The sequence below is a fragment of the Alligator mississippiensis genome, chromosome 5 (genome assembly GCF_030867095.1).
Source record: "Alligator mississippiensis isolate rAllMis1 chromosome 5, rAllMis1, whole genome shotgun sequence".
NCBI classification, from domain to species: domain Eukaryota; kingdom Metazoa; phylum Chordata; order Crocodylia; family Alligatoridae; genus Alligator; species Alligator mississippiensis.
The window spans coordinates 519,448-539,761 of record NC_081828.1 but is presented as its reverse complement, the minus strand read 5'-3'; the positions used below and the strand labels follow the sequence as shown (position 1 = coordinate 539,761).

Genomic DNA, 20,314 nt, shown 5'->3' with positions numbered 1-20,314 from the left:
GGTCAGACCAGCCTGTGCACAGTGGCCATGGCTCTTGTGAAGTTGCTTGTAATAGAGCTGCATCCCAGGCACCCTGGGTGGGCCAGTACCAGCAGGACAAGGGCTCTGAGCAGCAGCTGCCCAAGCGCAGCCCCTTGCTCCAACCACACCCTGGTGAACAAAGACTTACGTTTGAACCTATGAGCAGGGGGGACCTGCTGCTCCTCTGCGCTGCCAGCCACTGCAGGCAAAGACACTGTCAGCACCTGCTGGAGGCCTGCACAGGCCAGACCCAGCGCTCCCTGTGCTGGAGCCCCGCCGTAGCGAGGAGGGGCACAGAACGGCTTCTAGGGCAGGGGTGGGCATCTCCCCCCACAGGACCTGTCCAGAGCCCCCAGTGACACCTGTCTGCAGCTCTGTGCAGCACTGGGGCCATGACCTAGGAGAGCGAGGGCTGGCGCCCGGGCTGCACTGGGCCAGGATGACCCTTGGGCATAGTCGTCTCTGGCACCGCTTTGCTGGACACCCTACAGGCCCCGAAGGCCACACAGCTCATGCCGCTCCAACCCCCACCTCGCACACACAAAGGGAGGCCCTGGCCTCGCACTCACCCTGCTCGGTGCTGTAACGCCACTGGTGGAAACTGCGCCCAAGTAATATAAAGTGCCGGACGGCAGCAGGCCGCAGGCTTGTGCTCTGGTTGGGCTTGTAGGGCAGGAAGGTGGCACCCCAGGGGCAGCTGTGGAAGACAGCATCACAGCACTGTTGCCAGGGGCCAGGCTGCGACAAGCAGGCAAGGGGTGCCCGCTGTGTGGCCCTGCACTTTTCTCCCTCCCTATGTGCCCTGGGCTTTTCCACCCCTGCCCCACTGCACTATTCCATGCTCCCACTTCCAGCCCCACACTGCCCAGCTGGCATGTCCCTTTCCTGCCCTGCTCCTCGGTGCACTCCTCAGTGACACTCACCAGAGCCGCTCAAACACCTTGAGAGCGGTGTCGCTGGCCAGGGCAGTGACCAGGCTCACCACCTCAGCCAGGACTGAGGGGAGCAGGAAGCGGGAAACGATCTCCACTGAGCACTGCTGCACCGAGGGACACCCTGTGACCAGGAAAAGCAAGGTTGGGCCAAGGGGACACTGCAAGGCCCAGAGCATCCCAGTGACAGGAGGGAGCCCAGAGGTGTAGGCACCAGCCCCAGGACCAGTCCCTGCTCTGCCACAGGCCAGCATGCAGCCGTGGCCAAGTTGCTTGGTCTCCATCCCCATGGGAGAAGGAAAACTGCCCTGCCCAGCGACAGACAGTGCCCTGACACACAGTAGCATGGCAGAGCACCAGCCCCAAGCCTCCTGCCAGGACCCTCTCCCCGGAGCCGCCTCTGTCCTTCACCTGCCCTCCTGACTGCAGAGGGCAGCCTGGGCATGAACTTCCTGGGTGCAGCTGGACAGAGGCAAAGACCCAAGCCAGCTCCTGCCTCACCCTGCACAGACAACCTCCCTGCACCCTCTTGGCCCATCCCGCCCTCCTGGCACATACCCAGGCGGCTCATGAATGCCATCCACTGCTGGCAGGTCTGATGGAAGAGTGGGTGCATAACACCAACGTCCCCCTCCTCCAGCTGGCAGGTGCGGCGCCTGGGGCAAGGCACCAGTGGTGACAGGTTAAGGGCAAGGGCACAATGTGGGAGGGGAGCAAACCAATGCCTGGCCCCCTCTGCAGCTCCCTGCATGCCCCAGAGGCAGCTGCAGTCCTGCACCTGGCCCAGCAGCGCCCCTCCGCGTGCTGGCACTGCAGGCAGTGGCAGCAACGCATGCCAGGGCCACTGCACGTGGTGTGACACGGTGCTGGCTGGGGGCAGTGGTCCCATGGGCTCACCTCTGGGCCTGTTCTAGCTCAGCAGTGGCCGTGGCCCGCTCCTGGCTCAGGTGTTGCCTGACACTTTCCGTCTTGTGGCGTCGCCGTGTGCGCGTCTCCTCCGGCCGCTCCAGCACGATGTCATCAGTGGTTTTGGGGCTGCCCAGCTCTGAGGACTCTGCCTTGCTCTGAGGAGCAGGGCACGGATGAGACAGGGAGAGGGACAGCCTCCCCCTCCCTCTGGCCAAGTCCTGGGTCCCTCCCCTGCCTCACAGACAGCTCCACTGCTGACATCTGCCCTGCTGGGCACAGGTCACCCCCTACTACAGGCCCCTGCCCCAGCCCCATGGCAGTGGTACCAGCATGTCCCAGAAGCTACGGCGTCCCAGCTTGCTTGTAGGTGTGACCGGCTCGCCGGGGCTCGAGGTAGCAGCTGGGGTGAAGTGCAGGGGGGCTGGACACCTGCGACTGGTACCAGCATTGCGCGCAGCCTGAGCCAGCCCCTTGGTCTCTGACATTGTCCTTCTGAGGCCTCCTGCAAGCAGAACAGGTGTGAGGCCTTCTAGACATCTTCGCAGGAGAGCAGCTGCGGCCCCAGAGCTGCTCCCAGCCCAGCACTGGGGCTTGGCCAAGCAATCCTGGGCCCCATCCACAAGCAGCCTCGGGGCAGACAGCCGAAGCAGCGACCTGTGCCCCTTGCTGGGGGGAAAGGTCGGGCCCCCACTTTCTCCTGCCCAACGGCACCACTGGCAGGTCAGCTGGCTACAGCTTGGGCTCAGCAGCTAGGGGAAGATGAAGCGAGGCCCCATCCCTGGGCGGCAGCCCCTGGAAAGGGGCAGCTCGGATGGGCTCTCACCACCGCTGCTCAGCTCATCCAGCTCGGTGGTGGCCAGGGGGCAGGTGGACTCCATGCAGAGCGGGGCAGGCAGCACACGGACTTCCATGGTGGCATCACACAGGGCATGGCGCAGGGCCCCACGCAACTTCTCCGACAGCTGCAGGAGGCTGATGTTCCCTTTCTCCCACACGTCCAGGCGCACACGTGCGCAGGGGCCTGCAGGCGAGACCAAGGCACTGCACGGTGCTGCGGTCTCCCACCCCCCAGGCCCCTGCCACTGGCTTTGCTGGGGGCAGCAGGGCTGGGGGAAGGCAACTGAGGCTCCAGTGCCTTGTGAGCAGCAGCTGCTGCTTAGCCTAAGCGCAGCCATGAACCACCCCGGGGGCTGTAAGGGCAGTGTGATGCTCAGACCCTCCCCTGCCCAAGTTACAGCTTCGGCATAGGGACAAGGCAGCCCCTGGGATGGCTGGGTCTGGCCCCTGCTCCTGTGGCATGCCCCCCACCTGGCTGCAGCATGCCTGGCTCAACGTGGTGCTGGCTGACTGCGGTGAGGCTCTCGAAGTCCGAGTCCTGCAGCAGGTCGGTGCTGGGTGGTGGCCTCAGGAAGCCAGGCCGATCCCCAGGTGCCAGCAGAAGGGGGCTGTCGTTCTCATCCACGAAGGCAAGGGCAATGCACGCGATGCCTGCAGGAAGCAGAGCCCCAGTCAGTGCAGTTCTGGCCCTGGGAGCACCTGGCTGAGCTGTGAGCAGCCCTGCAGCCAGCACTGAGTGGTGAAGGAGCCAGCTAGCATGCAAGGCACCCATGCCTCTGGGGCCTGGTGGGTGTGCATAGGTCAGAGGCGCATTAATGCACCAGAGCACGAGCTCAAGGTGGGTTCCTCAGCTATTTGGACCTGCACACCCTGAGCCCTTTGCTCAGACCCCACAATAGCCCCAGCCTCAGCACCAGAGCGCCCCACCCTCCAGCAGCAGGCCCCCTGCACACCTGCCGGGGCCCAATGAGCCTCCGCACGGTGCCCTCACCCCACCCCCCTTCCAACGTGTGCGCCACGGCCTTCTGGTCTTTCACTAGTGCTGCAGGAGCACCCGGCTCCGACCAAGGCCCCACTGCTGGGTACAGCGTGTCCGGAGTGAGAGCTCCTGTGTCAGGCCTGCTGCCTCGGTGCCGACCGGATGTGGGGGGCAGGTTGCAGGTGGGGGGCCAGCAGTCCCAGTGTACAGCAGGCCGCACCAGCCCCGAACCAGGCTCCTGGTAGCAACCTCTGAACAGCCACAGGGCGGCAGCACCAAGCAACCTTTGCCCGCACCATCAGGCTGGCGCTGCAGCAGGCTCAGGGGCCCACAGGCCAGTGCCCTGCTTCTGCCGGGCTGCACTGTGACCAGGGGCAGCTGTGGTGCAGCCCATGGCCCACGCGATGGGGCAAGTGCTGCAGGGACCAAAAGGCTGACAACTGCTCCATGTCCATGCACCTGGGCAATGCTGGGGCTTAACGTCAGCACTGAGTGCTGTGCCCAGCATGGGCCAGCTGCTGGGAGATCAGGGCCAGCCGGGAGAGGCTCTGGGCTGAGACGGCAGGCGCAATTGCCCACCCAGGCACCACACAGATGAGCTTGCACTTTTCCTCTGGTCCAAATTGCTCGAGCTCCTCTACACGTTACAGGTATCACACAATGACCTGATTAGTTGTGCAATGACCTTGAGACCCATACATCTGCAAAGTACTCATCTCGCCATAGAAAGGTCCAACCAGCTACAAAGTGAGACCTCGACAGTGTGCTAGCTCTATAGCTGGTTGCTACCCAGCTTTACTTTGCACACATAGGAAAGTCTCCACTGCACTGGGAGTGCCATCAACTGAGGGCGCTCAGCATAAGGGTGCCCTGTGCCCAGCTGGGGCTGGGAGACCTGCAACTGATGGCACACTTAGCACAGCAGCTGCAGACTTGGGGGCCTGGCAGAGCACCACAGCTGCCAGGACCCAGAGATGCCGAGTCCCTGAAGCGCACCTCCTAGTCCTGGCAGCCACGGGGCACGGCTGTGATCTCCCAGCCCCGGAGGTGCATGAAAGCCTGGGGGTTGGGAGATGGCTGCTGCTGTGCTCTCCCAGCTCTGGGGGTTTCATGCAACCCTGGAGCTGCAAGATGACAGCAGGTGCGAGGGTGCACAAGGTGCCCCTACAGCTCTCAGCTGCAGGAGCTTCCTTTTTGCTGGGTGCCAGGGGAGCCTGGGATTGGGCTTCTCTGCACTGGCAATAAAGCACAATGGGATCTAATGGGCAATCCCACAATTGTGCCGCCTGCTATATACATGTGGCCTGGCAGAGGACACAATTGTGGGATCACGCATGAGTTCCCACTGCGCGTGTAGAGGGGCCCAGCCCACAGCTCTCACCAGCCTCACACAGCTGGAAAATCCTCTGCCCTCACCTCCCCATGTAGCCAGTCCTGCAGTCCCTCCAGCATGCACTCAGTCTCCCAGACACAATGCCAGCTGTCCAGATCCCAGACTGCCTCGGGGGCTTTCTAATATGCCCCAGGGTAGACTCTGGAGCAGGTCCTGAGTCACTTGCAGGATCTGTGAGCCCCAGTGCCAGAGCACACAGCGAGACACCAGGTCAGAGAAAGGGCTGGGGCAGCTCAAGCTTGGGGCTGTTGGGAAGTGTGTGAGGTGCCTGCCTAAGCAGCAGCTGATGCATGTTGTTTACAGAGGCGGCTCCAGGATGTCCCAGTCAGGTCTGGCACTGGCCCAGAGCCTCCTGGGGGTAGGCACTGGAGTGGCTGGGGAGAAAGCCTGCTGGGGAGGAAGCCTGGGGAGGCTCTGGCGACTGCACCCCCTTGAGCAGGAGCCTGTCCTGTGGTCCCAGAGTGCAATGCTCCAAGCAAGGCTGCCAGGGCGGTGGCAGGGTGCTGGCTTCTGAGGAGTTGGGGTCATAGCCCCAGGGGCAGCAGGAGTTGCCAGCTGGCTGACGCCTCCACCCATAGGGAGGGTGTTGGCAAAAACTGGCGCAATCATCACATGTATGCTGGAGACAGACTTGAGGGAGCAGGGGAGAGTCCCAGACTGCTGGGAACTACATTTACATTTCAAAGCAGAACCTGTAAGGGGCTAAAGACTGGAATAGCAGAGAAAGACAGACACTGAACACTGGAGTTGTGAGGGGTGCAGGATACATGAGGGATGTGAAAAGCAAGGTATGGTTAAGGCCTCCATGGGGGAGAAGGAGGTGCAGATACACCTATGAAAACCCAGGCAGAGATTAGGCCTGCGGGATCTCCTCGTTGCCTAAGACCACCTGCAGAGCCCCCAGCTGGGCCTCCTGAATACTGTACCTGGCTGCAAGGAGATGCTCTGCCCTGGGACTATGTAAGACTTATGCAAGATGCTGTTGTCTTTTTGGCTTACTGTGTTGCATTTTAAGTTAGGCTCAGTTGAGTGGGTTGTCGAATGATCTTACTGGGCAGTCTCTGAGCTTAGGCAACGTTTTTCTGTTGTTATTTGTTGTGTGCTTGAAGTTGAAAACCCGCTGTGCTCAATAAATGCTTTCTTCAGAGAACAGGCTATTCTTGCCCAAGCATTTATGAATTCAGTGCCACTGCCTAAAGTCTACTGTTAAATCTGGTAACAGGGGCTAGGAGAGCAGATGCATGTGAAGGGGCTGGAGCAGAAGGCATGGCACAACAAGGGAGACAGGAACTGGGGGTGGGGAAAGTATGGTACCATGCCTGGTGCCGTCTTGGAACTGGGAGGAAGGAAGGATGGATGGATGGATGGATGGATGGATGAACTGCATGAGGTCTGACAGGTACCTATGCAATAGGAAGACGTTTCGAGGGCACAGGGGTGCAGCAGATACACAGACAAGGGATGGGCACAGCTCCCTAGCAAGGATGGGACTAGGCAGAGGCTCGGCATGTGGTCTAGGAGACAGCATCACCCCCCACCCAGCTTCCCAACCCACCTATCTGTGGTACCAGGTGTCCCCACACCGCCAGTGCTGGCTGAGGGCACACATGCTCCCAGGCCATGGGGCCACACACTGTTCCTCCCCTTCCCCTCCCTACAGAATACACCACGCCTCCTCCCCCCACCATGCAGTCTCCATGCTGGAAAGTGGCTCCCTGCTGCCCGGCCACAAGCCCAAGGTGCAGGTACCTTTGCCACCAGTGCCCTGCCCACCCGGCTTGTTGTACAGGTAGAGGTCCAGATCAGGCAGGCTGCCGCTTGGGTGGAAGTAGTGCTGGAAAGAAAGGGGCAGCAGTGAGGGGAGAGTGCAGTGCACGGCCAGCAGACTCCCCCCCACCTCCGGCAACCAGGACTTTGGGTAAATGACATGCCGCTCCATCCTGGCAACGGGTATAGGGCCCTCCTTATGGCCCCCTCTACACACGGGTCTAATGACAGGGCCCAGGCTGGCCCCCATTGCAGGGAGCTCTGCCAGACAGTGTGTGGCATTGGTGGAGGGCTCCCCTGGCCATCACCATGCCAAGACTGTGGGTTTCCAAGGATGAGAGGCCCAGGGATGGGTGCCAAGCCCCATCCAGGGGTCTGCTGAGTGGGCAGAGGCTGAGGGTCAGACTGCCCAGTCCTCTTGCTGGGTCTGCGGCCTCTTCCTGCCTGCCTATGAGACTCCAGTGTGGCAGGCTGTTAGAGATGTAGGGGGGAACCAGGACCAGAGCATGACCAGAGGGTACTGGAGGCCTCTCCCCCCTTCCACCTGCCTCAGTGCGCTGGGGTGAAGCTGGCAGTGCCAGGGTGCACTCCACAGCGCGCTTTCATCAGGGTCAGTGTCTGTGACCCTTAGGAACATGGGGAACTCTGAGGGATGCAGTGACATAGCTGGGAGGCCAGAGCAAGGAACCAGGCCCGGCTCTGTGCAGAGCAGCAGGGGGGAGTGGGGCCCTTGGAAAGACAGAGGTGTGAACTTGGAGAGGAAGACAAAGCACAGTTTGCGAGGCAGGACAATAGATCATCTACAAGACCAAGCTACGTCTGAGTCGGTCTGGTGGAAGAGGCTGCCTTGCCTCACAAGCCTTCCTCTTCCCACACGGCTCCATCATGCTCCAGCCCTCAACAGGTGCTGCAGTGCATGACGAGGCCCCACAGCCTGCTCACCTTGAAGTGGTGCTCAACGTTGCTGTCAGTGTACTTGGGCGTGTGCAGGAAGATGAGCAGGTTCTGGCGCAGGTAGTAGGCCACGGCAGGGAGCCAGGGCAGAGTGGATGGCGGCAGGGTGAACTGCAGGACCTCTGTGGGTGGAGTCCCTGGGGGCTGGATGAACTGCAGGGGGGAGACAGTGAGCCACTGGGCATGGCCTGGGCACTGGGGGGCATCCACCAGGCCCCTCCCCTGCCTGATAGCTGCTAGAGAGGAAGACCTGGGTACAGACCTACCAAGGGGGTGCCCAGAGGGCAAGACATCCCCAGGGGTTCACTGCACCCCTGTCCCCAGACACAGGGGGAGGCCCAGGAAGTGGTTTGGAGAGAGCTCCTAAAGCCCCAAGAACCCCCAAAGGAAGGGGCACCCTCAACCCAGCACCCTGGATGCATGACTGGGGCAGACAGCCCCCAGCACAAGGCAGGACCTAGCAGACTCCCAGGGGCAGGGCAGGAGGTGACTGCAGCAAGAGCTAGGGCTGGACAGGCTGGGCTGGACAGGGCAGAGTGGCAGTGCAGGAGGCGGTACCTCCACATCGGCTGGGGTCAGCTTGCAGTTCCGCACCAGCATGACGGTGATGATGTCCAGCGTGGCCTCATCCAGACGTCGGCGCAGGACCTTCACCAGCTCATCCGTGATCTCAGGCCCTGCAGGGAGGTAGCATGAGAGCAGTGCCCTAAGCCCTGCTGTACCCGCTACTGCCCCACACCTGCGCCCTTCATCAGGGCACCGCACCCCTGCCCTGATCAAAGGTATTGACAGCTGAGAGGTGAAAGGAAGACAGGATGCCATGGGGGGCAGGGAGTCACAGGGTGGAAGGAGCTTCCCCCTGCACTGGGCCAAGTCGCCATCCACCAAGGACCCCACACCCCAGCTCAGCCCTCGCCCACCCCTGCCCTGCATGTGTCCCTCACCCCCAGGGTGTGTTGACAGCCTCCCCTTTACTGGGCCAGCCTGGGAAGGCCGCAACACACCTGCCTGAGCCACGCCATGGACCATCAGCTGGATGTGTCTGTCCACCTGGCCCACGGGGCGGGTGGAGTCCATGCTGCGGCACGAGCCCAAGTCGAGGGAAGAGCGGGATCCCTGTGGGAGTGAGAGGAAGGCGCTGTGCTGGCAACATCAGCTTCCACGGGGACCTGGGCCTAGCTCTGCCTGGGAGGGTTCCCCAGAGCCACAGTCATCAAGCACAAACAGGATCATTCCCACCTTGCTGCCACCACCACTGCTACCACCCCACCCACATGCCCCACAGGCTGCCCCAGCCCCTGCCCCAGCCTGGCTGCCCCCAGCTCCTACCCTAGCCATGAGCCCCACTCCTCGCCCCACAGCCTACAGTGCACATTTCTCCCACTGCCCACCCCAATCCCATGCCCTTAAGTGCCCAGAGTCCCCAGAGCAGCGTGTAGCAGCCTCACCATGAGATCCTCAGGGTAGATGGGCTCCTGGCTGCGTGTCAGAGCCAGTGAGCGGCACACAGGGCCCTGGGTACTCTCCCCTTCCCATACTTTCCCACTGTAGGTGGTTTCCATGAGCCTGGGGGCAAGAGAGGGCTTCAGCCAACAGCATGGGTCAGAAGTGCTGGACTGTGGCTCAGTGCGATACTGGTATTACCACACGCAACCCAGAAGGGCACACTATGGCCATGTCAAGGCATTTGGTCAGGCCTCACCCCCCCATCCTGAGCATGGGGTGAGGGGCTGGCTGGGCAGCCAAGGACAGGAGGCGCCTGCTCTGCATGGCACAGCCACAGACTGGAGCCAGGGCAGATGCTGCAGAGCACCTGCCCACAGAGGCAGGTGGGCCCGCGGAGGAAGGGCCCAGGCCCTGCATCTCCTCACCGCAGGTAGAAGACGGCCTTGGTGGAGCGCTCCTGGTAGACAAACATGTTCTTGCGGTTCACCACGGAGAAGGCGTTGAGCACTGAGCGCAGTGCCTGGATGGCTGGGGACAATGGGATGTCAGTGACCCCGAGCTGCCCCTGCAGGGCAGGACGAAGTCGCCGGAACCCACTGGGCACTTGGCCAGGGAGAAGAGCCCAAGCAAAGCTCCCCCTCCCCCCTTTGCATACACACGCACCTCGTGAGACCCCCATGTTGGGCCCCATCTTGAGGCGCGAGTGCACGTGGATGATGGTACTCCACACCACGTCGCAGGCAAAGTGCCCTGGCACAAACTGCATGGTGGCGGCCAGGTAGTCCCGGGGCTGGTAGCTCTCTTCTGCTGAGTAGTCTGCAGAAGGGGAAGGAGTGTCACACAACGGTAGCATGGGCCCTGAGGAGCTAAACACTGGCACCTGGGGCTGGGGGGTGGCAGTACCATCGGTGGGCAGCACGCGTTGTCGGTACGAGGTGTAGGGGGTCTCGCTCTTCCAGATGTCCTCCTCGCTCTCAGCCACCAGCAGCGAGTTGCAGATGTGGCTGTCGTGCAGGTCCTGCAGCAGCAGGCGCTGCAATAGATGTAGAGTCAGCTTTGCTGCTGCTTGCACGGGCCAGCCGACAGGACCTGCTGCCAGATGCTGCCCCTGCCAACCTTGGGGGCTGAAGAGGGGCTGCCAGCTGGAAGGAGCCACCCCCTCTCTGGAGCTGGGGAGGAATCTGTGGCTGTGGCTGGGAGCCACATGTGGCCCCTCCCGTTTCCCTCTTGGGGAACTGTTGCTATCCCCGCCCACCCAACAGTACCTGATTCACCACCCTGCAGATCTCGCTGATATTCCTCACCACGGCCTGGTGTAGGCGCAGGCAGGTCCCAGCTGGCTCCTCCTCTGCCTCGGCCACTGCCGCTTTCTCTGCGCTCAGGCTGCTGCAGAGGCAGTGGAGAGGCTGGTGGGCCCATGGGTGCCAAGTGCCAGGGGCAGTCACCTAATCCCTCTCACAGCCCCCACATGCCTTGGGCTGGGAGTGGACCCTGTGTGGGGAAAGCGGGGTGGGCCCAGTCCCAAGCTGGGGGGATGAGAGGATGGCAGCACCAGATGTGGCAGGGGCACAGACACTGAGTCAGTCCCTGCAGGAGGAAGCAGCAGACAGCTGTGGAACAGACAGCCCTCGTCCGAGGCACGGGGCCAAGGACCAGACACCAGTGGGGTGGAGCAGCACAATAATGGTAGCATGTGGGTCTTGAGGGGCAGTCAGACGTGAATGCACCCAGAGACCCAGGACAATGATACCTCTGAGGGCAGGAGCAGGGAGGGCTGACAGCAGCAGTCAGGAGACCCCAAGCAGGACCGGGCACTTGTCCAGCATGAGTGTGGGCCCTGTTATCCAGCTACCCCTGTACCCTGGTCCCCACAGCCAAAGCCTCTCTGAGCCAGCTGCCAGCAAGTGCACGTGTACACAGGGATCATGGCTTCTCACTTAGCCGGCACCCAGCATGGTGCAAGCTGCCAGGACTGTATCTCAGCTCATGCTGGAGGGCAGGGCAGGAAGCAGCTTGGATATCCCAGGACATGGAGCAGAGGGTCCTGGTGGTGTCTGGGCTGCGGCAGACCAACGGATGGAAGTGAAGTGGCAACCAGAAGGCGGAAGGGGGAGGTTCTGGCTCTGGGCCTCAGGACCCACCCCACTTACCGTGTATGGGAATAGACCTCCACGCGGTCCTGCTGGATCTTTACAATCAGCCAGAAGTCGGGCATCAGTGGGCACTGCGGGTCCTGGTCACTCATCAGTGCCTCCTCACACTCCGAGTCGCTGCTCCCACCATCATATCCTGCAAAAGGAGCCCTGGGGCTGGAGAATGTGGCACCCACAGCAAGCACCTTCATCCAGGGCAGGCAGCCCCTGGGAACTGGCAGCTGCCCACGTGGCTCACCCCCAGCGCTCCCTGCCAAGTCCCCTCACTGCTACCTGGGCCCCAGCCACTCCACCCCCAGCCCCACCCAGGCCAGCAACCATGGGCAAGCCCTAGCCAATGGAACCTCACCCAGGTGATCAGAGTCCATGCTGCCCTGGCTTGACACCAGGCTCTGCACCCGGCTGGGCTGCTGCTTGCTGGAGCCTGCAGGTGAGGAGAGGCTGTTCAGCAGGCACTGGCCACAGCTTGTGGCAATGCCAGCCAGTTGCTATCCACAAGTGTCAGCCTGGTGAGGGGAGGGCCCCAGGACAGCGTGGGGCCTCGTACAGATGGGCTGGAGAACCACAACAATCAGGCACGCAGGTGGGGGCGGGAGGGGGAACCAGGTGCATGGGGGCCTTGGTGTCTCTAGAGGTGGTCACATGATGCAGCAGCTGCACAGCTACCACCCTGTCCAGCTGGGAGCATGGAGGTGGCTGACAGCCCAGCCTGGGAGCAGGGCTCCGCACCACTGCAAGCCCTGCATGGCACAGCACAGCACAGCACAGCACAGCAGTGGGGTCCTGATGCAGCAGTCAAGAGGCTGCCCTTGTTCCCGAGTTACACCCAGGCTGGGCTCCCGACGTGTGGCCCCCTTCATCCCAAGCCCCCCAATATGCCCCATGCCTGCCCCCTCACTCCAGCCTGGCCTATGGCTGCCTGCACCTTCCCGACCGTGGGTCACGGACTCAGCCAGGCTGGCAGCAGATGGCGTCGCCGATGGCGATTTCTCGCTGTTCCACTTGTCAGAGGCCGACGATGGCAGGGACCGGGGGGTTGTCTCCAGTACAGCCTCCTCCAGGGATCCCCGTCCAAGTACTCTGCCCTGTGCTGGCCTCGGCGCTTCCTCCATAACTGGCACCTGTACCAGGGGCTGCGTTACTCAGTGAGCCGGGCCCCGGAAGAGTGTTGCCAAGCCTGGCTGCAGCCCCCGCCCCGAGTCTCACCTCGCTCTGGGCGTGACTGCCTTTGTCTGGCAGGCTGCCCACATCAGCCCTGATGCAGGTCTCATTCGTGGGCCACGGCCAGATGCCCCGTGGCTCCTCTGGGCGGGTGCAAGGTGGATACTGTAGGGCAGGTCCCTCAGCTTTGGTGCCACTCTCCAGCCCTGCCTGGCTCTGGGCTCCTTCAGGGCCCCCTCCATGCAGGGCAGAGGCTGCACATTCAGGGGGGTCTTGTGGGCCAAGTCCTGCCCGTTGGGCATGCAGGCGGCTGATGGAGATGTAGTGGTAATCGCTGCCTTCTGCATTGAGCACGTACCCTGGCAGCGTCATCCTCCTGAACTCCTGGAATGGAGGCCAAGATGAGCCAGGCCCAAAGCAGCAGGGTCGGGCACAAGCACTACAGCGTGGGGCAGGCAGGGCGTGGGTGGTGCTGGGGGCATTACCTCTCGGAACTTCTCCAGCGAGTGCTCGGGCCCAAAGACAAACTGCAGCAGCACAGCCTCGCTGTGGCAGCTGGGCCGCCCCTGGGAGCGGTGGATGTGGGCGGCCACACGGTGAAGGACGTCAGCGCTGATGTCCTGAGAGTGGCGCAGCGCAGACACGATCTCGTCGTCCAGCAGCCAGCGGATCTGGGCAGTGCAGCACACAAAGGGGACGCAGTCATGCGCAGAGGCACCCCAGCCTTGCACCTGGGGCCTTCACCACTCACCTGCAGCCAGGCCCCAGCCAGTCCTGGCTCTGGGCTCATCTGAGAGGCTAGGCTTTAGAGCAGCTCTCTTGCCATGCCTGAGTTGGGACAGGCAGGAGCCGGCGTGATCCCAGCAGGTCTTGGGAGCTGCTGCAGGCAGGGTCCACCCTGTGGCTGGGGCGCTCCACGGAAGGGGCTGTGAGCCAGGCTGGCCCACCACAGAGGACGCCAGGGAGACACTAACTCAGAGCAGCACCCAGCAAGCCCAGGCATCCCCTTCAACCCCCCTCCCTACCCCGCAACAATCCCCAACGGCGAGGGAAACAGGCCAGGGCTCACCTCATTCATGATGGCTTCGATGGCCTCTCTGTGCACCCCGGGGAGGTTGGAGAGTGCCGGGTGCCTAGGAGACAGGGAACGTGGAGTCACGCCCATGTACACGGCCCTCGAGCAGGCAGCTCAGCCAGTGAGGCGGCTGAGCTGCCAGGCAAGGCTGGCCAGGGCCGTGGTACCTCTCGTCCCCCGTTGAAGGCAGCCGGTCCAGGCTGGGCATGATCTCGTCATCCGAGCGGAAGGAGGAGGGCTGCCCAGGGGAGCGGGTGAATGAGACGCTGCTCTCAGACGTACACCTGTGGCAGGAGAGGAGGGGGTTGCTGCTGCCTAAACCCTGGGAGCACCGATATCTGCAGACCCTGGTGAGCAGCTGGGAGTGCCCAGGTGAGAGCGAGATGCTGCAAGGGCCCTGCAGCCTGGGGCATCCCGGGGTTGAATTCCACCCGACCAGCCCGGGTGAGCCAAGGCAAGCGAGCCCGGGTGGGGGTGGCTGCCTGCCCGATCAGCGGGACTGCCAGCCAGACGGGTTGGACTAGACCAGGCCCGGCCTCCCCGCGCCTACCGGTTGTGGTGGATATCAGCATTCACCACGTCGATCTCCAGAGGCAGTGTCAGCACGAAGATATCGAGGGTCACACAGAGGTCAGCGAGGTCAATGCTGCGCATGGCCTGGCAGCTTTCCAGGCAGCTCAGGACCTCCCCTGAGGAAACAACGTGCTGTCAGGGGCAGGCATGCATGGCAGCATGGCAGCCTGCACCCACGACTCCGCTTGCCCTGAAGGCAGCCTGCAAGGGCCCAGAGTTCCCAAAGCCCTGAGCAGCTGCCCGCGGGCAGTCCTTACCTAGACAGGTGGGCAGTGAGCGCACAGGCATGGAGCTGTGCTGGCTGCGCAGCTTCACGGAGCAGGTCAGGTGCATGAACAGTGGCGGCATCTCCTGCTCCGGGAGCTCCTGCTCGTTCAGCGAGTCCCCACCCAGGACGCTGAAGGAGTCATCGTCCTGGTTCACCGTGTTGGAGCCCGACTGGGAGTCCGTATCCAGAAACTCGTGTTCTAGCTTCTCCCGGTACTCCACCTCCAGCTCAGGGTCACTCTCTGTGGCGATGCAGTATCCCGAGGTGGTCCCTGCATACACACCCACTGCAGTACATGCAGCCCAACCCCAGAGCTCCCCCGCTCCCGGTGCAAGCGCCACCCTGTCCCACCACCCTCTGCACTAGGGCACAGGCCGTCTCCTCTGGTGTGGCCAAGGCTGCTCTGCTCCAGGGCCCAGGCAGCGCGAGCCACCTGTCCGCATGCACCATACCTTCCTCAGCTGCCAGGTCGGGCTCTGAGCCCTCCAGGTCCTCACTGCCTTTCCTGTCTGCCAGGTCCCGGGTGGCCTCCTCCTGAGCAGAGAGCAAACACATTGCATACAGGGGCCAAGACTGCGCTCTTCAAGGCAGATAACAGGGCAGGGGTGCCTGGGGCCACGTGCAGAATGGGGAACACCAGCTCCAGCTCTCTTCCTAGCATAGCCTGGGCTCAGACCTCCACCTCCTGGAGGACAAGGCTGTGTGAGTAGCCAGGCCCTAAATGCCAACCTACCTCTTTCTTGGCAGACGGCGGGCAGTAGAAGAAGTAGTGTGGGTTGGATGGCACCGGCTTGAAGTGCAGACTCCCGATTTCTAGGAACTTCTCCTGCAGGGCAAGAAACGAGACACTGCCTGTGAGAGTGGCGCTCCCCTCCTTTTCCCAGGGCTGACCCAGCCTCGTGGCAGGAGTCCCATGTCGTCACCTGGATGATCTTGTGCAGGTCAGGGTGCATCTGGCAGGGCTGGCTGCTCCCCAGCAGAGAGAGGGGGAACTCTGGGCAGCAGCTGGCCCCAGCGCTGCCCCTGAGCTCCTCAGTGGGGCTGGAGATATGGTGGGAGTCCTGCTCGCTGTAGTCCTCCATTTCCGCACTGGCCGATGTTGGACAAGCCATTCAGGGGCAGCAAGAAACCATGACCCAGAGTCACAAGTATCCTGCACCCAGCCCCTCAACACCCCTCCCCTCTTACAGGTTACAGGCAGTACAATGCTGCCCTGGGTACTGACAGCCTCATGCCTTGAGACAGCACCTTGTGCTCTGACCCCACCTGATCCCTGTAACCTCCCCAGGCCCAGATGGTTACCACCATGCTCCACCAAGGCAGGGGGGACACAGAACAGACAGAACAGCTGAATGGGCACAGCCAGGGCATGGGTGGCACATACTGTGCTCAGCTATCATGTCTCCACACATGCACCAAGCCTCTGCAAAGCATCAGCACTAACGAGAACAGGGCAGAGGACAGCTCCAACTAGGGGTACATCTGCCAAGGCAGTGGCCTCAGGCTAGTGCTTACTCAGCAGCTCCATTAGCTCTGCCCCCACCCTTCATGCAAGAGGGGCAAACATGCCTGTCTCCACGGCAGCCCCGTTTGGAGCTGGGCAGCCAGTGCCCTACCTGGACTCTGAGGCAAGGACACCTCTCTCCCGGGCACCCAACTCATTGTCTTGCTCAACACTGCCCATGTGGAAGCCGGTGGCCTTGGTGTGAGTGCGGAAATGCTGATGGCTCTCACGGAAGGAGCGCACGTGGCTGCACAACGTCAGCAGGAAGTGGGTGATGTCGATCTCCTGCAGCAGCTCCTCGCAGTAGTCCATGGCTGTCAGCAGGTCCTGTGAGCTGATCCCGTGCGACTGCTGCAGGCTCTTGAACAGCCCTGTGGGGTCGGTGCTGCACTCAGCATGTGGCAGATCTACACAGGCCCCCATGGGGAGCAGATGCAGCCCAGGCGCTGCTCAGCATGGCAGCGAAGGGTGCGGGGAGGGGACCACAGCAACCCACTCAGCTTTGGACCCGAGGTCCAGCCCCCTGCTCAGGCCCAAGGGTGGCAGTAGCAGCCCCATGCAGCACCAAGCTCCATCACTGCAAGGAAGAGGCCATGCTCCCCTGCTGGGAGGCCCTCACCTTTCACATAGCACTGGTGCGAGTGCTCCTGAAGCAGCGTGCAGTAGCCCACCAGCTCCTTGTGCTTGTGGTCCAGCCAAGAGGCACTGGGGGGACGGTCCAGAGACTGGGATCTAGGGAAGGGCAGCACCAGGACCTCTCAGACCCCATGCTGCCAAGGCAGCACAGGGCCAGCAGGGCTGGGCCGGGCACTTCACACCCCAGCACTCCCAGGCTGGGAAGTTACCTGAAGAAGATGTCATGGGGCGGACGGTGTGCCCGTGGGCTGACCAGCTGCTCCCGGAGCGCCTCCAGGGAGCAGCTGTAGACATACACAGGGCAACGGATGCGGCGGCACTCACTGGGGTCAGGCTGCGAGGCCTGGCGGCTGAAGGAGATGTGCACGTCCCTGCGTGGAGCGGCGCCCGGCTCGCTAGGGTCCTGGCCAGCCTCTGTGGAGGAGAGACAGACAGAAATGCTTTTGCCTCTGTTGAGTGCCCAACACCTGCTTTAGGTGCCTGTGCCCCCTGAAGCGTTCACAGCTGCGGCACGATGAGCCCCGCAAAAACGCAGCAGTTCTCCACTCCCTGCCAGGACCAGCTGGCTACAGCTTGAAACCCAGCCCCCACTGGGCACTGAGGAACAGTGTCCACCTCTGCTTCCCAAGGTACCAGCCCCACGAGCCCCTCTTACCCCATCCCTCAGCAGTGTCCCTGTGGTCACAGGAGCCCAACCAGATGGGATACAATCCCAGAGCACCTCCTCCGGGCTTCCTGCACCTTGACCTGTCCAGGGCCTCACTCTCCAGCTCAGTTGCTGGCCTCCCATTCAGCCCATGAGGCTGGCACTGTTGTTCCCTCACGCCCCAGGGGAGTCTGCCCTCTGCCCTCAGGGCTGAGGGTGTAACCACCAGGACAAACCCCCTGGAAGCTGGTCAGGGGTTCTCCTTTTTTCCCCTGCTCCACTGATGGGCTCAACTGGCAGAAACAGGCAGCTCAAGCCCCTGGTTACTGGCTCAGGTACGCTGCGCATCCTGGCCATGTGGGGCAGCAAGAGTTGAAGGGGGCATCCCTTTGGGGCCTGGGAAGGGGCAGTGGCCAGGCCCTGTACCATGGGCTGGTGTAACGCTGAGGGTGGGCAATGGTGCTGCAGCATCTGCCCCCGCCCTGGAGTCTTCCTGTGGGGAATTGGGCAGAGCATCGGCCTCCTCCGGGCTGGCCTCCTCCTTTGGGGGCTTCTCCAGCCCACACGCCACCAGCTTCTGCACATCTGGAAAGGGAAGCAGAGATCAGTCTGGCTCAACAGGTCCCCAAGACTGCAAGAAGGCTCTGCCTGCTTCCCACCTGGAGAGGCTCCAATGGGTCAGCTCCAACCGAGCCAGAGGCACAAGCCAAAGTCTTGCCTGGGAGCCAAGCAGCCCTCAGGCACTGGCTGGAGCCCCTTTCCCAGCCCCACCACACAGCAGGAAGGCTCTTCCCCCCAACTCCTACAGGGAAGGCTGCCTCCCCTGGCCAGGCCTCACCAGTGAAGGTGGCTGGCAGGAAGGTGAGGAAGAGATGCTGCAGATTGATCAGCTTGGCGTAGCACCGCCACTGCAGGGGGAGAAGTCCCACCATGTCGGCCAGGGCTGCAACATCCTCTGGCAGCTCCACATTGCCCAGGCTCTGGGGACAAAGAGCAGCCACATGAGAATAAAGGCCTTGCTGCACGCCAGCCAGCCTTCCACAGCCTGCTGGCAGGACAGCCTGGCTCGCAGCATGCGGCTGCAGGGTCACTGTCAGTTGCATGCCCAGCCCAGCACCCTCCCCCTGCTGCAGACATGGGACAGGCTATGCCAGTGCTCCTACTGGGAGGGTCCTGGCTTGCCCCTCCACTAAGGGTCAGATTGATGTCATATTTGGGGTCAAGAAGGAATTTTACTCCATAGTCAAATTGGTATGGACCGGGGAGGTGTTTTGCCTTCATTTGTAGTGTGGGGTATAGCCTCTACCCAGGATCTCTTGAGCATTTAGACAACCTTTTATAGGACACTGGCTGCCGTGGCCCCGCTTTCCCTCAGGCAGGGGTTGGACTGGATGTGACCTGTGCAGGTCCCTGCCAGCCCCCTGGCTATGCCTCTATGACTGACAGGAGCCAGCTGGGCCAGTGCAGCTGACTCCCAGTCCACCTTGCCCCCACCTCTCACAGCTGTGGGAGGCAGACAGTGATCATGGGTCACCAGGTCTGGCCCAGCACTGGCTCTGAGACCCAGGCCCCAGGCTTGAGGATGGCACCAGACTCCTCGCCAGCTGGTCTTCAGGCAGGGTTTCCAGGCTGAGGGTGCCCGGGGCCCAAATGCCAAGCAGTACCTGCAGGGTGCTAGTGGAGCCAGTCCCATCCTTGGTGCTGCTACTGCCGCCAGCAGGGTGAAAGGACATGGAGGTATCCTGCCCTTCCAGGGGTGCAGGGGCCTTCAGTGTCTCCTCTGGAAGACAGATGCATGCTGGAGACCAAGAGCGGGGCACCAAGGGGCCAGCTTAGCCTCCCACCATCTGGTTCCAGCCCTCACCTTGGATACTGGGGAGCGTGAAGGGCGGGAGGTGGCCATCGCGGTCCCGCTGCAGCACCTGCTCCATGAAGGCCATGTGGTCAGCATTGGCCAAGGGGATCTCACGGTCGCTAAGGTCGTGCTCCAAGCAGCCATGGAAGAGGCTCAGCAGCATCTCGTTGGGCATGAACATGGGGTCCTTGGCCGCCCTGTCATCCTCTGCTCCGGAACAGAAGCCCCGGTAAGATCAGAGGGAGAAATGCAGTGCTGGCCACTGCTCCAGTCCCCACCCCTGCCAGACAAGCCTCCACGTGGGGCTGGACCCACCCCGCTGGCATGGCTTCTCCCAGCATCCAGTTCTTCTGCACCCATGTGCACACTCCATCTGGGACAGGAAGCCCTGAGGGAGCAGAGGCCCAGGCCTGGCAGCAAGGAACTGCTCCCATGCTCATGCTCCCAGTGCTGCAGCAGTTCCAGCCCCTCCCTGCAGCTGCCAGAGCACGTCACTGTGCACTGCCTCAGGCATGGGGCTCCCCCATTGAGGTAGGTACTTACCCCTTGTCAGCATGAGGAAGAACATCTCGATCTGCTGGCACCGAGGAAGCAGCTTCAAGAGGTTGAACTGGAAGGGGATCTCATGCACGCGGGAGCCGGCCCCCACATCAGCATCTGTAACGAGAGCCAGGCAGAGTGCCCCTGCCATCATCTGGGGGCAGCCCCGGCCACTGCCCATGTGAATGGGCACAGGCATGGGAATGGTGCAGCAGAGGCCCTGGGGGTGCCCTGAGCACAGGCTCAGAGCCAGGGAATTCCTGCCCTGGCTTGGAGGACATAGGCAAGGCAGCTGGGGAGACAGGACAGAGAGTGAGCTGAGCCTGGGCAGGGCAGAGTCTGACAGCAAGTGCATGCTCCCTGCAGGAAGGGCCATCAACAGACTCCTTGTGCAGTGGGATCCTTGGCCTGCCCCCAGGCTGCAGGAGCCCTAACAGGCACTTCTAGCTCCCATTCCCAGGCTTGCTGGCAGATCAATTAGCCCCAGCTCAGCCGGGACCCACCATCAACAGGGCCAGACCCCACGGTAAGGACACAGCCCTCCACAAAGCCCAGTGGTCATGTGCCTATGGGAAATGCCAAGGCACCAGAAGCTGAGCTGTGCTTTCCCAAGACTTGGGGCCTCACAGGCAGGGCTGGCTCAGTTCTCAGGAAGAGCTCCCCTC

General features: G+C 62.3%; 1 protein-coding gene across 5 annotated transcripts in view; it reads right to left on the bottom strand.

Moving 5' to 3' along the window:
* SZT2 (SZT2 subunit of KICSTOR complex) overlaps nucleotides 1-20,314 on the bottom strand; it is a 74,272-nt gene that overhangs the window by 12,922 nt on the left and 41,036 nt on the right. For 3 of the 5 annotated variants that reach the window (XM_059727689.1, XM_059727687.1, XM_059727688.1), the window contains 37 exons: nucleotides 19,653-19,766; nucleotides 19,119-19,316; nucleotides 18,919-19,034; nucleotides 18,093-18,234; nucleotides 17,681-17,839; nucleotides 16,818-17,022; nucleotides 16,592-16,704; nucleotides 16,085-16,343; nucleotides 15,392-15,557; nucleotides 15,202-15,294; nucleotides 14,921-15,002; nucleotides 14,458-14,739; nucleotides 14,178-14,316; nucleotides 13,795-13,911; nucleotides 13,622-13,685; nucleotides 13,038-13,223; nucleotides 12,598-12,936; nucleotides 12,317-12,524; nucleotides 11,741-11,815; nucleotides 11,389-11,527; nucleotides 10,504-10,624; nucleotides 10,142-10,271; nucleotides 9,902-10,054; nucleotides 9,664-9,766; nucleotides 9,241-9,358; nucleotides 8,797-8,908; nucleotides 8,351-8,469; nucleotides 7,781-7,945; nucleotides 6,821-6,905; nucleotides 3,171-3,350; nucleotides 2,686-2,883; nucleotides 2,189-2,364; nucleotides 1,851-2,017; nucleotides 1,512-1,609; nucleotides 945-1,077; nucleotides 591-718; nucleotides 170-220 (listed from right to left, as the gene is read on the bottom strand). In XM_059727689.1, coding sequence (XP_059583672.1) covers nucleotides 170-220; nucleotides 591-718; nucleotides 945-1,077; nucleotides 1,512-1,609; nucleotides 1,851-2,017; nucleotides 2,189-2,364; nucleotides 2,686-2,883; nucleotides 3,171-3,350; nucleotides 6,821-6,905; nucleotides 7,781-7,945; nucleotides 8,351-8,469; nucleotides 8,797-8,908; nucleotides 9,241-9,358; nucleotides 9,664-9,766; nucleotides 9,902-10,054; nucleotides 10,142-10,271; nucleotides 10,504-10,624; nucleotides 11,389-11,527; nucleotides 11,741-11,815; nucleotides 12,317-12,524; nucleotides 12,598-12,936; nucleotides 13,038-13,223; nucleotides 13,622-13,685; nucleotides 13,795-13,911; nucleotides 14,178-14,316; nucleotides 14,458-14,739; nucleotides 14,921-15,002; nucleotides 15,202-15,294; nucleotides 15,392-15,557; nucleotides 16,085-16,343; nucleotides 16,592-16,704; nucleotides 16,818-17,022; nucleotides 17,681-17,839; nucleotides 18,093-18,234; nucleotides 18,919-19,034; nucleotides 19,119-19,316; nucleotides 19,653-19,766 — 5,433 coding nt within the window. The remainder of the gene's footprint in view (nucleotides 1-169; nucleotides 221-590; nucleotides 719-944; nucleotides 1,078-1,511; nucleotides 1,610-1,850; nucleotides 2,018-2,188; nucleotides 2,365-2,685; nucleotides 2,884-3,170; nucleotides 3,351-6,820; nucleotides 6,906-7,780; nucleotides 7,946-8,350; nucleotides 8,470-8,796; nucleotides 8,909-9,240; nucleotides 9,359-9,663; nucleotides 9,767-9,901; nucleotides 10,055-10,141; nucleotides 10,272-10,503; nucleotides 10,625-11,388; nucleotides 11,528-11,740; nucleotides 11,816-12,316; nucleotides 12,525-12,597; nucleotides 12,937-13,037; nucleotides 13,224-13,621; nucleotides 13,686-13,794; nucleotides 13,912-14,177; nucleotides 14,317-14,457; nucleotides 14,740-14,920; nucleotides 15,003-15,201; nucleotides 15,295-15,391; nucleotides 15,558-16,084; nucleotides 16,344-16,591; nucleotides 16,705-16,817; nucleotides 17,023-17,680; nucleotides 17,840-18,092; nucleotides 18,235-18,918; nucleotides 19,035-19,118; nucleotides 19,317-19,652; nucleotides 19,767-20,314) is intronic. The other 2 variants (XM_059727686.1, XM_059727690.1) reach the window with 2 other exon arrangements.